The sequence below is a fragment of the Notechis scutatus genome, chromosome 1, assembly GCF_049901735.1.
Source record: "Notechis scutatus isolate UNSWTSFEM ecotype Mainland chromosome 1, rNotScu1.2, whole genome shotgun sequence".
Taxonomy (NCBI): Eukaryota; Metazoa; Chordata; class Lepidosauria; order Squamata; family Elapidae; genus Notechis; species Notechis scutatus.
Window position 1 is genome coordinate 229,163,585 of NC_142009.1, and position 12,205 is coordinate 229,175,789.

Consider the following 12,205-nt stretch of genomic DNA (forward strand, 5'->3'; position numbering starts at 1 on the left):
AGTGTCACTCTAGTAATTATATTCATGCATAGATATATATTTTCTCTCTCTAGTCTTAACTCCTCAAGCGCCTAGAATCTGATCTGAACTTTCAGCTGAGTTCTTTGAGAGTGGTAACTGGTGTGAAATTGCTGATCCAGCATTGAAGCTAGAATTTGGACAGATGTTTTGCAGATGTCTCTTCTATCTGTTTAACTAGGTAGGGGTCTGTCAAATTTTGAAGAATAAGCAATTGTCTCTGCATTACTGCTTCCTCCTCAGAATAACATTTTCAAATACATTTGCTCTGCCTGATCATATAGAATCTCAAGATATAAGCAAAGGTCTTCAAACTTGGCAAGTTTAAGACTTGTGGACTTCAACTCCCAGAATTCCTGAGCTAACATGACTGGAGGAAGAATTCTGGGAGTTGAAGTTCATAAGTATTAAAGCTGTCAAGTTTGAAGACCCTGATGTAGAGTAATAAGTCTACTAATGCCACCTATGGTTTTCAAATGGTAGTATGTATGCAAGTAAGTTGTCAGCCACCATTTTATGGTTACAAAATAGATTATCCTGTCATAGTGCCTGAGATTCTGGATTAACTCCTTTTTCTATATTCTTTGAAGAGTATTAGGGATATAAAATAGATTTTTTTTCTTTCCTATTATTTGAAATGTAGTAATTGCATTACATATTTCTGTATCTCTCCAATGTGTCTGCATCTTTAAAAGCAGCATTACTGAACAAAATATTTTTCTGAATTCATGTATTAGAAAGTAGTTCACAGTATGTGTACCAATTTTGTAGCACTATGCTTTCTAAACTGCAAGTATTGAGTTCACAAGAAAAAACTTGGTCATTACTTTGCAATTACAGTTTAACATCAGATCGTATTAAACAAAATCCTCCCTGAACCAGAATTATCTAGCCATACGTTTGGTCTGAATGAGTCAGCCATAACTTGATGTAACAGACAGCAGTTTCAATATAGCAGGGTAGCTATTATGGAAAACAATTGTTAGGCTAAAAGGCAGTTTGTGAATCTTGAATCTGGAGACCTGCTTTAATATCCAGGCTACTCCATTGTGTTCTATATACTATAGCTTCCTTACTTGGACATATTAGAATCTAGAAACATGATTTCTATACATATGAGATCCTCTACCAGAAATACAACTGAAGATTCTGCTCAAGACATTCTGAACAGTAATCTGCAGGTGAATCTCTGCAAATTCTTAAAAGATACGCGATTTCACACAGCGATCCTCTATCGAAACATAAAAATAAATACGCAACTATCACATGCACGCCCATTCTAGTCTTCTAGCCCAGCCCCCCTAATTTATCAAGCAAACGATTGACCCGGATGCTTCCAGACGCCTAACGTCACTCACACGCATGCGAATAACTACTTCTTTAGCTCCCGCTTTGGAGCTCCTCGTTCCCCGAGTCGTGATTTATTAGCGGCGCAATTCCGCCCCTTTACGCAAACGAATCCGTTCTCGCTTTTCGCCAAACGTAGTTTACTGCGCATGTCCGCAGGAGCGCTCGAAGAAAAGGAAGGAGGGGTGTAGCGGAAAGGGGACTGCGCGCGCGCCTACGGGCAGGAGGCTGACCAACCGGCGAGCCCGAGCGGGTTTGAGAACGCGCATGCGCGCCTTACTTCCCGTGCTGGTGTTTCTTGTGACTGCTTGGGCCGACCGACCGATCGAGTGCTTGGTTTCCCGGAGCGGCGGCTACGGAAGGGACGGCGCTGGCGGGTAGGTGCTAAAGGTTGGAGGCAGCCAAGGAAGGGCTTCGTCTCGTCTTTAGGGAGCGGCGTACGTGGAGCGGGGTCCTTCCTCGTCCGTGGGGTGAGGGCTCCGTGGGCCTAACGGCTCTCGGGCTCTTCTTCGGGATGCAAAGGCGCGAGAGGCGAGGGAGGTTCTCGGCCCCTTTCGCGCACACTTCCCCCCCCGCTTCCTTCCGCGAGTGTAACTTCTGCCTCGGCTAGGCAGCCCCGAGGGCCTCTGCCACGAAGAAGACCCCGCCTCGCACCTCTTTTCTCGCTGCTTTCGCCGCTCTTTGTCACACCCGGAATGGGCTCCGACGCCTCCTGCTGCGGTTCCTCAGCCCGCTCCGAGGTTTACCGCTCCCCGTAGTCTTGTCCCACCAATGGAACCGGCGGGTGGATCGATACTCCTCCAAACTTCGCGCCGGTCACCCTCCTTTCGAGTTCTGCTTCAGAAACCTTGATCTTCCATCCTTCCGGGGTTGGTTAAATGAGGAGATTGTTGGGAGGGAATATGCTGACTCTGTAAACCGATTAGAGAGGGCTGTGAAGCTCCGTGAAGCGGTATATAAGTCTAAGTGCTATTGCTATCTCTTTCAAGGCTGCACCTCAAGGATCACTTATAGGGACTATTAAGCGTGGAGGTCATAGTTGTAGGCGACACCTCGAGGTGTGCAGATATCTCATAAACGGAGGAAATTGGGTTCCTCCTTCAAGCTCTTTTGCGTTTTGTATTGGGAGTGTATGATCAATCCTTATAAAAAGGGAGTTCAGTGTAGAAGAAAAGATTGTCGGATAATTTGTCGTTGCTGATACTTTTATATATCGTTTTGCTCACAGTCTTCCATACTGGAACTCACTTTCAGTTTCTTCTCAAATAAAAGAAAAACGAACTGTGTTTATTCTCTTAGAGTTGTTTGGGAGAAGCTTTATTTTTGACTGCTAACTAGTGTATAGATCACATGTTTTCATCTAGAAAGTTTGCATTCAGGAAAATGTAACAATTTCTTTACACAAATTACCTATTGGTAATTGATAGAAAAGACTTTCCTCTAGACCTTTTGCTTAAAAAGCAGTTCTGTCGTTGAAATTAGAACAGAATAGATGTGCAAAAACATTTTAGAGTGATATTTTGATGATGAACACTGAAATCTGTTAGTCTACTTTTAGTTCATATTCTCTTAATTACTTTTTTCCTGTTTCCAAGTTACATGTTCTTGTGTACTACATGACTGGTTAGTCTGTTATTTTTCACTCTATACTTCATTGTTTTCTTGTCATGCTTTTTGCTTTTTTAAAAAAAATATTTTGATTAAACATAACATTTAAAAACATTGAACATGGTGGAATCATTTTGACAAACTTTGGTCATCATTCTAGTGTAATATAATATACATCTTATATACCTTTGTACATATATGTATACACATATATACATTTATTCATCCTTAATTACATCCTCCAACATTCTTAGTGTTATTTTAGTCTCATAGTCTCGGATATCCTCTCAACAACTTCTTTCCATCTTAGGTTCTTCCTTTCTGTCTCCACCAATGATAAAATCTATTCCAAATTATGTAATATTCTGATTCATCCTTATTTTTCATCTCTAGTGTTAGCCTTTCCATTTCATGGCATATCAGAATTTTATTTATTACTTCATCTTCACTAGGGATTTCTTTCTTCTTCTACTTCTGGGCAAATACCAGTTATGCTTTTTGATTTTAATCTCATATCCACTATCCCTTTTTTGAGTACAATAATATTACTCAGTGCAAATTCTGATTCAGAATTCATATTTTTCTGCAATTTTCCATTTTATGTTTCTTCATTGGATTAATATTTAGAGATTTTTCTCTAATTGCTTTTATTTGCAGTAAGATAGGTGCTCTGACAACCTTCCTGGGCTATGAAAATTTCTACTCCCAGAAGTGGTATTGCTGCTCATGTTTTTATTTGTTTTGCACTAATATATTTTCAATTTTATTTTTAATGAATTAAAATTGCCTACATATGTAAGAATTTCATATTGCCTTTGCACATTAGAATAAATATATTTAAATAGTTTATATGCAAGGTGTTTAGACTGAGACCAACACAATTTGTTTATAAAGTTTTTTTGGTCAGGAAAAGTATAAAGTAAAGGAATATGTTATATTTTTATGTACTTCCTAGCTATCATCCAATTGTTAGGCGGCCTTGGCTCATATAGTACAGAAGGCAAATATGACAAAGACATTTGCCGGTAAGCTGATTTTTGTAATAAAAAGCCTATGTATGAGGAGAAACTTGTTTTGCTGCCGATAAGAAAGTGAATAGATGATAGGTATTTAGACAATGACATGATGCAGTGGAAGTTTTGGTAGCTATTTGGAAAAAAAACCAAACCAAATTGTTACAGTAGAAATAAAAGCTATTTTAGTTGGGTGAAATGTTTAAGTCAAGGGGAAGTTCACATGTAATGCAACAACCTGTAACCTAATCAGTTTATTGTTAGAGAAAGTTGTTTTGGATTAACTAACCATCCTACTTTGAATGAAATAGGAAGGATAAGTAACCAAGTGTTGATACTTCCCTGCTATTAAAGAGAAAATTGCCCAGAGTGGTTTCACAAAAATGGGGCACCTGTAAGTGTTCCTTATGTCAGAGCTTTCTTCTTTTAATTCCCCACCCCTTTGTTCATTAGGAATAGTTATAATAGCAGATGCATAATCTCCCTTTCTATACCAGCCCTTATCAGGTTGTCAAGTTTTTGCTTTTTCCTTAAGGAGCATAATGCAGGAAGTGACAGTTTTCCAGCTACTTTCCTGACAGCTGGACTTCCTGAAAAGATGGCTACTCATTTGTCAGCCACCATATTCCTGGAGTAAATATTTACCCAAAGGTAGCAGCAGGTTAGCTATGTTATGTGAATGCAGCCTAACTAACTTTTGGGAGAAAAACTATACCTGCAATTTATTTTGAATAATATTTACCTCTTCCAAAATTATGTGTTTAGATCCTTATAGTGATTAGGCTACCTGGATTAATCTGTTACTTAACACAAATTGTGGATAAGCCTTTAATAGTGATTGCTCTTAGGTAATTTTATTGTTAGCTCTTGAGCCAGTTGATAATGCCCCTAGAACAAGAGGAGCATTCTGATACTTTTTCAGTATTTTGTATTAAAACTTCTACAAATTCAATTTAATTTAACTTGGTGAGTCACTTTAGTGATTTATCCCCTCCAAATTTAAGTGGCATCTGGTTTCCTTTTTCCCATTCTGAATAGCAGTTTACAATTCAGAATTTGCATGATGCATTGAAGGGTAAGCTGTATGATAAAAAGTATCAGTATTTTTTGCTCATCTACTGCTCATATAGAATGACAATGTTAGACACTTGGTTTAGTTGGACTTAAGAGTGTGAAATCTAATACAAAACGGAATATGGCATTATTTCATGATAACTCGTGTGAAAATAGGTGGTTTAATTTCAGATACAGTTGTCTATAACATCTGTCACAAGAATGAAATCTTGGTGGGATGGCACATTATATTAATAGTTATTCCATGAAGTTTTCAATTCCTTTATATAATCAAGTATAAATTCTTTTATACCATCAAGTTTTCTTTTAAACAGATTAACTTGCCTTCTTGACTCGTAGCTTTTTCTTTCAAGCAGCATATAAAATGAAAATATAACAAGGTGTGTGTGTGTGAAAATCATCAATTCAAACAATAACAGTTTTAAACAAGAACATGAAGGTTGGTGAATAATTTTTCTACATAGCATCTTGGTACTCTGTTTCAGAATCATTAAAGAGATATGTACTACAGTCTCCAAAAATTCTGTTTTTCATACTTCTTGGAACAAGGAAATTGATTTTTTTGTGATTAAATTAAATTTGTATGAGTGAAAAAGTGCCCACTGGGGAAGTAAGATCTTTAAAAGGCATTCCTGACATTCAGCTATCAGATATCATCAGGAAGCTGCCCTGTATGTCCCTTGCAGGAAAAGATTCAGATTAAGACAAAAAGTGTCTACAGCGTAAAATACAATAGCTGAAGGTTAATGTGCATAAGGATTTTTAAAACTGGAACTTTAATAGACAAGAAGAAAATTAAAAGCTTTACATTATTTTTATCAAGTTATTTAGACTTGAACAAGGCCATTTAGAGCAATAAATCTAATGTAGGAATCCAAATTGAAGCATATAAATGTGGATCTAGTCATGAACACATTTGGACTTTGTTTGAACACATTATTGAATAATAGCTTATACCTCAACCCAGAATCAATTCTATTGTCAAAGTCTTTTATAATTTATTCATAAACTCTTCTCCTATAATTTAAGACCATTTCCCTATGTTCTGCACGCAGGGAAGATAAGAACAGGCCTTGTCCTTGCTTTAAATATGTTAAACTGGTGTGAACTATGAAATAACTAAAAGAAGATAAGTATTTGAATTAACTGTTCGCTGTGGTTTGGGAACTAAAATAGGAGAATGGGCAGAGTACATATTTCCCATTTCACCTCACATTATTTTAAGAAATTCCCTATTTTATCCAGGAGAAAAACATTGTATCTTAAAATTAACTTTAGTTTGGAATTAAGGCATTCCTTTGGAATTAATATTAATGCAATACATCTGAACAATTTTATTTAAAAAATGCTGAATTATGAGAAGTACAGAATCCATCTATAAAGTATACGGATATTTCTGAAATTTCAGATCTGGTATATGATTTAGTCACAAAGGCTGGAGTCACTTAGAAGTTATTCATTTACTGAATTACCAGATTGTCTGAAGCTGATGGCTGATACAGCATAATTTTTTAAAGACAACCACATGCCTAACATCTAAATGCCATTAACTTGTATAAAATGTTACACTTTTTGAAAGTAATACATCGGGGGTTGTGATATAGCTTTCATATTTTGCTCTTAAAGGTTGCCTAGGACCTCACTAAATAATTTTGCAAACCTAGTGTTTACTAATTAAGTGGAGCTATATAGACATGGATGGGTTTGGATTTTTAGGAAAATTTTAAGGGGGTTCCTTTAATATGCCTATTTATATGGTTATGTTCCAGTCTTCATATATGTTTGTCCTTCGAAATAGTAGGAAACTTTATCAAAATTGTTCACCTGAGGTCAGAGAGGATTTTGAGGGCAGGAAAAGGGAAAAACAAACATTACAAAACAGTTTTACAATAGCTTTGGTTATTGCCTATTCTTTGCAGCATCCAGAACCACCCAAGTTGGTTTTTACTGAAGTTTGGTTCTAAACTTTCAAAAGCAGCTGTGATTTCTTTGCATTTTTAAAAGTAAAATTTATCTTAAACTTTTGTTTGGATTCTTCTATGCAAAGATTCTAGCTCAGCTGTTCCTGGGAATAGCCATTCAATCTGGATCCCTCAGTAGCTGATTTTTAACAGTGTGTTCCATGGTTGCAAAATGGATTTTCTACCTGTGTTTATAATGTTTCACATTAAATTCTATAAACTGCCTTTTCAGTTTTCAGATGCATCTGATTTATGGTATATTTCTCCTATCTAGACATTCCTCCATTCCTTTCCTGGTTTTCCATTTTCTTGTTTCTACTTAGTAAATTGGAGTACTGGATTTTCATTTCAATTTTCTTTCCCTATTGGGCATATAATACAATAATCTGTCAGTTGCTATGAGTGTAAGGTATTCCACAATCACTTTTATTATATCTAAGGCTTCTTAGATCTTTGAGCTATAACTCTTAGATTTTGGGACTATGTGCAAGCATTAATGTTGATTAACATCATTTTAAATTACTTTTATCTCCTGGTAAAGAAAGTATTTCAGCGCCTGTTTATCAACCTTAGTTCAATTGTTTATATATGCATGGCTTAGGGTCACATGACTGGGTGGGCGTGGCTTGGTGGTCATGTGACTGGGGTGGGCACATGACTGGTTGGCATGGCTTGGTCATGTGACGGTGGGTGTGGCCAACTCAATGTCACTCACGTCAAGGGGTGCTTGCCTGGCCCCTTCCCTCCCCTCCCAGCCATTCCTTGTCACACCCAGCCTCAATATATCTATAGTTCTGTAAAAATGTTGTTCACCTTTTGTTGACTTTATTATCTATGTACTATAGATGTACTTTCATGGACCACTGAAAGGAGGAAATGGCTCACATGCTTTGCCCAAGAGGGTGATAGGCAACAGGCTTTTAGGGGGCTGCCAGAAAGAGTGGGGGGGGGATGTATTTTCCAAAGCACCAGAAGGCAAACAATGTATCTTCCAAAGCAGGATGGAAACTGAACAGAGAGAGAGAAGCATCCTAAAAGTAAGGAGAAACTTCCTGACAGTGAGAACAATTAACCAGTGGAACTGCTTGCCACCAGAAGTTCTGGGTGCTCCAACACTGGAAGCTTTTAACAAAAGACTGGACAGTCATTCCTCTGAAATGGTATAGAGTTCCCCCCAAGGTCCCTTCTAAGTGCTATTCTGTTATTCTGACACCTTTCCCAGGACCTCTATTCAGATTTTGGTACCCTCAATTTTCCTGCCTGAGCAGGAGGTTGGACTAGAAGACCTCCATAGTCGCTTTCAACTCTGTTAAATGCACCTGTATTTATGCTCTGGACTATTGACATGTAAACCCTGAAAAATACCTGGGCAAAAGAAAGGCAATACAATCATTCTCCGTAGAACTGCTGCGAGCATCCAGAGAGTGGGAGGTGCTCCAGTCTTCACTTCTCACAGGCTGAGTTATAATTGAGGAACGCTCCTCCTTCCTCCACGTGACTTCTCCCTGCGTTCCCCCAGTTTTAGCTCAGCCTTCAAGAAATACAGGCAGCTATCCTACTGTTCCTTGGCCGTTTCAGGTTTCTTACATTTCGCTGTGTCAGGTTTGATTTGATTCGTTATTTTCCTTGTTCCTGTGCCTTGGTAGTGGTCCTAAATTTAGTTAAAGAGCTCTTTCGCTCTCAGGAGGGAGGTAAGGGAACGGAGCCTTTCGGCCCCCCACCCCACCCCTCCTCCCTTTCCTCTGCCGTTCCAAGCGTGCTGGGCTCAGCCGCTTGGCCCTGTGCTATTTTTAGCGCGTAGTTGCGTCTTCCCCCCAGAACGCCTTTAGTGGAAGCAACGCTTCCTCTCCCAGCCCTTTATTTCTGTTTTTACCTTTTTTGTGAAGTACTGATTCGGGCTGGTGCGCCTCTGAAACGTGCGCTCCGTGCCGGGCGGCCATTTTGGACGCGCCTCGTGGCCGGCGCCATTTTGTTTCATTTTAAAAAGAATAAAAAGATTTTTATTTTACTTCCTCGTTGAGCTGCGTGGCCTTAGTAGACCCTTAGCGGGACCGTCAGGCCGCGTGGACCAATTTTCTTCTTTCTAGAGAGCACTGTGGCTCCGTGCCCTGTTGCCTCTCTTGATTAATTATTGTTGGCTTCTTTCCTTGCCCGCAGCTCTTTCAGAGGCGCAGGCACGTACTCCCCATTGTTGTTGGGGGGCTACCTAAGGAGGCCCCTTTGTTCATTATATATATATATATATATATATATATATATATATATATATATATATATATATATATATATATATATATATATATATATATATATATATATATATATATATATATATATATATATATATATAGTTTATTGGCCTCAGCGTTCATTTGATTTATTTGGAATTTAGGTTTGAGGTAAAAGGCCTTTTTTACTGCTAGAGTTTAATTGGCCTTACTTTCCTTTGGGCCTAGCCAACAAAATAATAAATAATAAATAATTTTTGTATATAATTAATAACTTTAGATAGATTTTTCTTCTTTTATTATAAAAAAAAATTAAAATAAAAAGAATAATCATAATAATTAATAAATAAATAAATAAATAAAAAAATAAATATTTGGAATTAAGAGAATAAAAAAAATTTTATTCCAAAAGGGGGACGTGACCCAACCTTGGGAAAACCGGCTTGCGTAGTAGGCCGAACTCCTGGGCGTGCCAACCGCCTTTCTTATTGCCAATTCTTTATTTGATACCATGGCAGAGGCCAATCCCACTGGCTCTTCTTTGAAGGCCAAATCTAAGACACACTACCTTCGCAAGAGGGACAAGGACTCTTCCAGTACCTCTCAAAGAGATGCATTACGACGCCATAAGGCCCTAGAAAAAGAGTTTAGCAAACGGGCTAGAGAATCACACTCTGTAACACCTGCCTTACCTTCTACCTCCGTCCCCCCCCCCTCTGCCAAGTCAATCTTCTCCCTCCAGATGCGGTAACACCGAGGGCCGCCAGCCCACCCGTACGCCCGAGGCGACCTTCACGCCAACCGCTGCAGGCTTACGCCCTGAAGATCCTGTTTCAGTCATCATCCCGGATAGTGTTAAAGAGTGGATGCAGTCTGCCATCCGTCAAGGTATAGCCGAAGGAATGCAGCAGCTGTCCAGACCGGACAACCGAGAGAGGACTCCTGAGGTTGGCTCTTTATCCGGAAGGTCTCTCTCCGGACCAGCGTCTCAGCATGGTCAGGTACCTTCCCATATGGATGCCCCATTCCCAGAGGGGGAGGATACCCGCGAAGAGGAGGCAGCGGGTTTTGAGCCCTTCGAGGAGGACGAAGGCTCTGATAGAGGGTCCTTACAGTATTCCGAGCCTTTTCTTGAGGCAGACGCTATGGAAGGGGAAATGTCAGAAGATGAGGGCATTCTTCCTGAGCAATCTACTACTGTGGGTCTTTTTAAACCTCATTTATTTAAGTCCTTGTTATTCAAGGCAAAGAACGTTTCAGGTCTGACTTCACAGTCTCCCTCTGACCCTCCTCCATCGAACCCAGAGGATCCAGATGACCTAATGTTCAGGCAGCCGGTGGTAGAAACTGACACTATTCCGACCCCCCCGATCTTTTCAGATTTGGTTGCCAGGCAGTTGGCTTCGGTGGGTCCTTCCCCCGCCCCCTCTAGCCAGGACAAGAGGTTGTTTAACCTTGACTCGGATTTCTCCGCTATGTTGGACACCCCGGAGGTAGATGATCCGATTGTAAGGCTAGCCTCTTCCTCCAATCCTACCGATGCGCTGGAGGCGTTGAAGCCGGAGGACAAGCGGGCAGAGATGGCGCTCTGGCGAGCGCACCAATCTGATGCTTGGGCCATTCGATCGGCCACTGCCGCCTCCTTCTTCACCCGGTCTTCCATTAGATGGCTTAGGCAGCTGAAGCAGCATATCCCCCCAGATAACACCAGGGCCCATCAGGATATTGCAAAGATCACGGCAGTGGCAGAATTTGCAGCCGACGCCACCTTTCATTCTGTTAAGTTTTCATCCCGGGCCATCTCTTCCCACGTAACTGCCAGAAGATTGCTTTGGCTTCGGCACTGGCAGGCTGACATCAAAAATAAGTCCAAGTTGGCTTCAGCCCCCGTCTCAAAGGGAAAGCTGTTCGGGCCCGCGCTTGAGCCTTTACTCCTGGAAACTCGGAACAAGAAAAAGTTCCTGCCCTCGCTTTTTCGTAGGCAAGAATCTAGGGGATCCCAGCCCTTTCGGATGGGCTCCTTTCGTCCCCCCTTCCAGTCATCATTCACCCCTAGATTTCAGGGTTTCCCATCATTCCGGTCATCCTACCAGGACCGGGGTGATTCGGGAGACAGAGGAAGAAGAGGGGGCAGCTACAGAAGGCCCTTTAGGGGTGCCGGGAACAGGGCGTCCCGCCGACCCAGATAGGATTGCAGGTTCTTATCCCATAGGCGGCCGCCTCAGGCATTTTGCTGACCAATGGGAGGAATCCACTTCAGACGCCTGGGTCAGAAACTCCGTGCGTTTTGGCCTGGCCCTGCAGTTTCGTACTTTTCCGCCTGAACATTTCAGGATTTCACCCATTTCCAGGGATCCTACTAAGCGGGCCCTTATGGCCTCCGCAATCAAACATCTGTCTGATATTAGGGCCATCCAACCTGTACCAACTTCACAACGAGGAAGGGGTTTCTATTCCCTCCTATTCTTGGTGCCTAAGCATTCCGGGGGTTGGAGACCCATTTTAGACCTTAAGAGGCTCAATCGCTTTGTCATACACCATAAGTTCAAAATGCAGACTCTACAGTCTATTTTGCAAAGCATCAGAGAAGGGGATTGGCTTACGTCTGTTGACCTCTCCGAGGCTTATCTCCATATCCCCATCCATCCCTCGTATTCCAAATATCTGAGATTTTGCTATAATAATCAGCATTTCCAGTATGTAGCCCTTCCCTTTGGCCTCGTCTCGGCCCCGAGATCCTTTACTAAGGTGTTGGCGGCTCTAGCAGCTCACCTTAGACAGGTTCCCATACATATCCATTGCTACCTTGACGATATCCTTGTCGTATCCCCTTCCCGACATCAAGCCTAGAGTGATACTAACACTACCCTCTCGGTTCTCCAGGCCCACGGCTTTTTAGTCAATTGGGAGAAAAGTCAGCTTAGCCCTTCCACCCGTATAGCCCACCTAGGGGCTG

The 12,205-nt window shown here is 41.0% G+C and overlaps 2 protein-coding genes across 2 annotated transcripts in view; both read left to right on the forward strand.

The window, feature by feature from the left end:
- The first annotated feature begins 1,616 nt into the window (after positions 1 to 1,616).
- ZDHHC5 (zDHHC palmitoyltransferase 5) overlaps positions 1,617 to 12,205 on the forward strand; it is a 75,713-nt gene continuing 65,124 nt past the window's right edge. Inside the window, exon 1 of the mRNA XM_026683790.2 lies at positions 1,617 to 1,742. The gene's annotated coding sequence lies outside the window, so the exon portion shown is untranslated. The remainder of the gene's footprint in view (positions 1,743 to 12,205) is intronic.
- On the forward strand, positions 9,761 to 11,551 carry LOC148133241 (uncharacterized). Its single transcript, XM_087957679.1, has 2 exons — positions 9,761 to 9,894; positions 9,992 to 11,551. The coding sequence occupies exons 1-2, from the start codon at positions 9,761 to 9,763 to the stop codon at positions 11,436 to 11,438; spliced, it is 1,581 nt and encodes a 526-aa protein (XP_087813805.1). The 3' UTR covers positions 11,439 to 11,551.

Coding starts and splice junctions, on each gene's coding strand:
- LOC148133241 (XM_087957679.1), top strand. CDS start 9,761: ATGGCAGAGGCCAATCCCACTGGCTCTTCTTTGAAGGCCAAATCTAAG. Junction 9,895..9,991: donor CATAAGGCCCTAGAAAAAGA/GTTTAGCAAACG, acceptor TTCTCCCTCCAG/ATGCGGTAACACCGAGGGCC.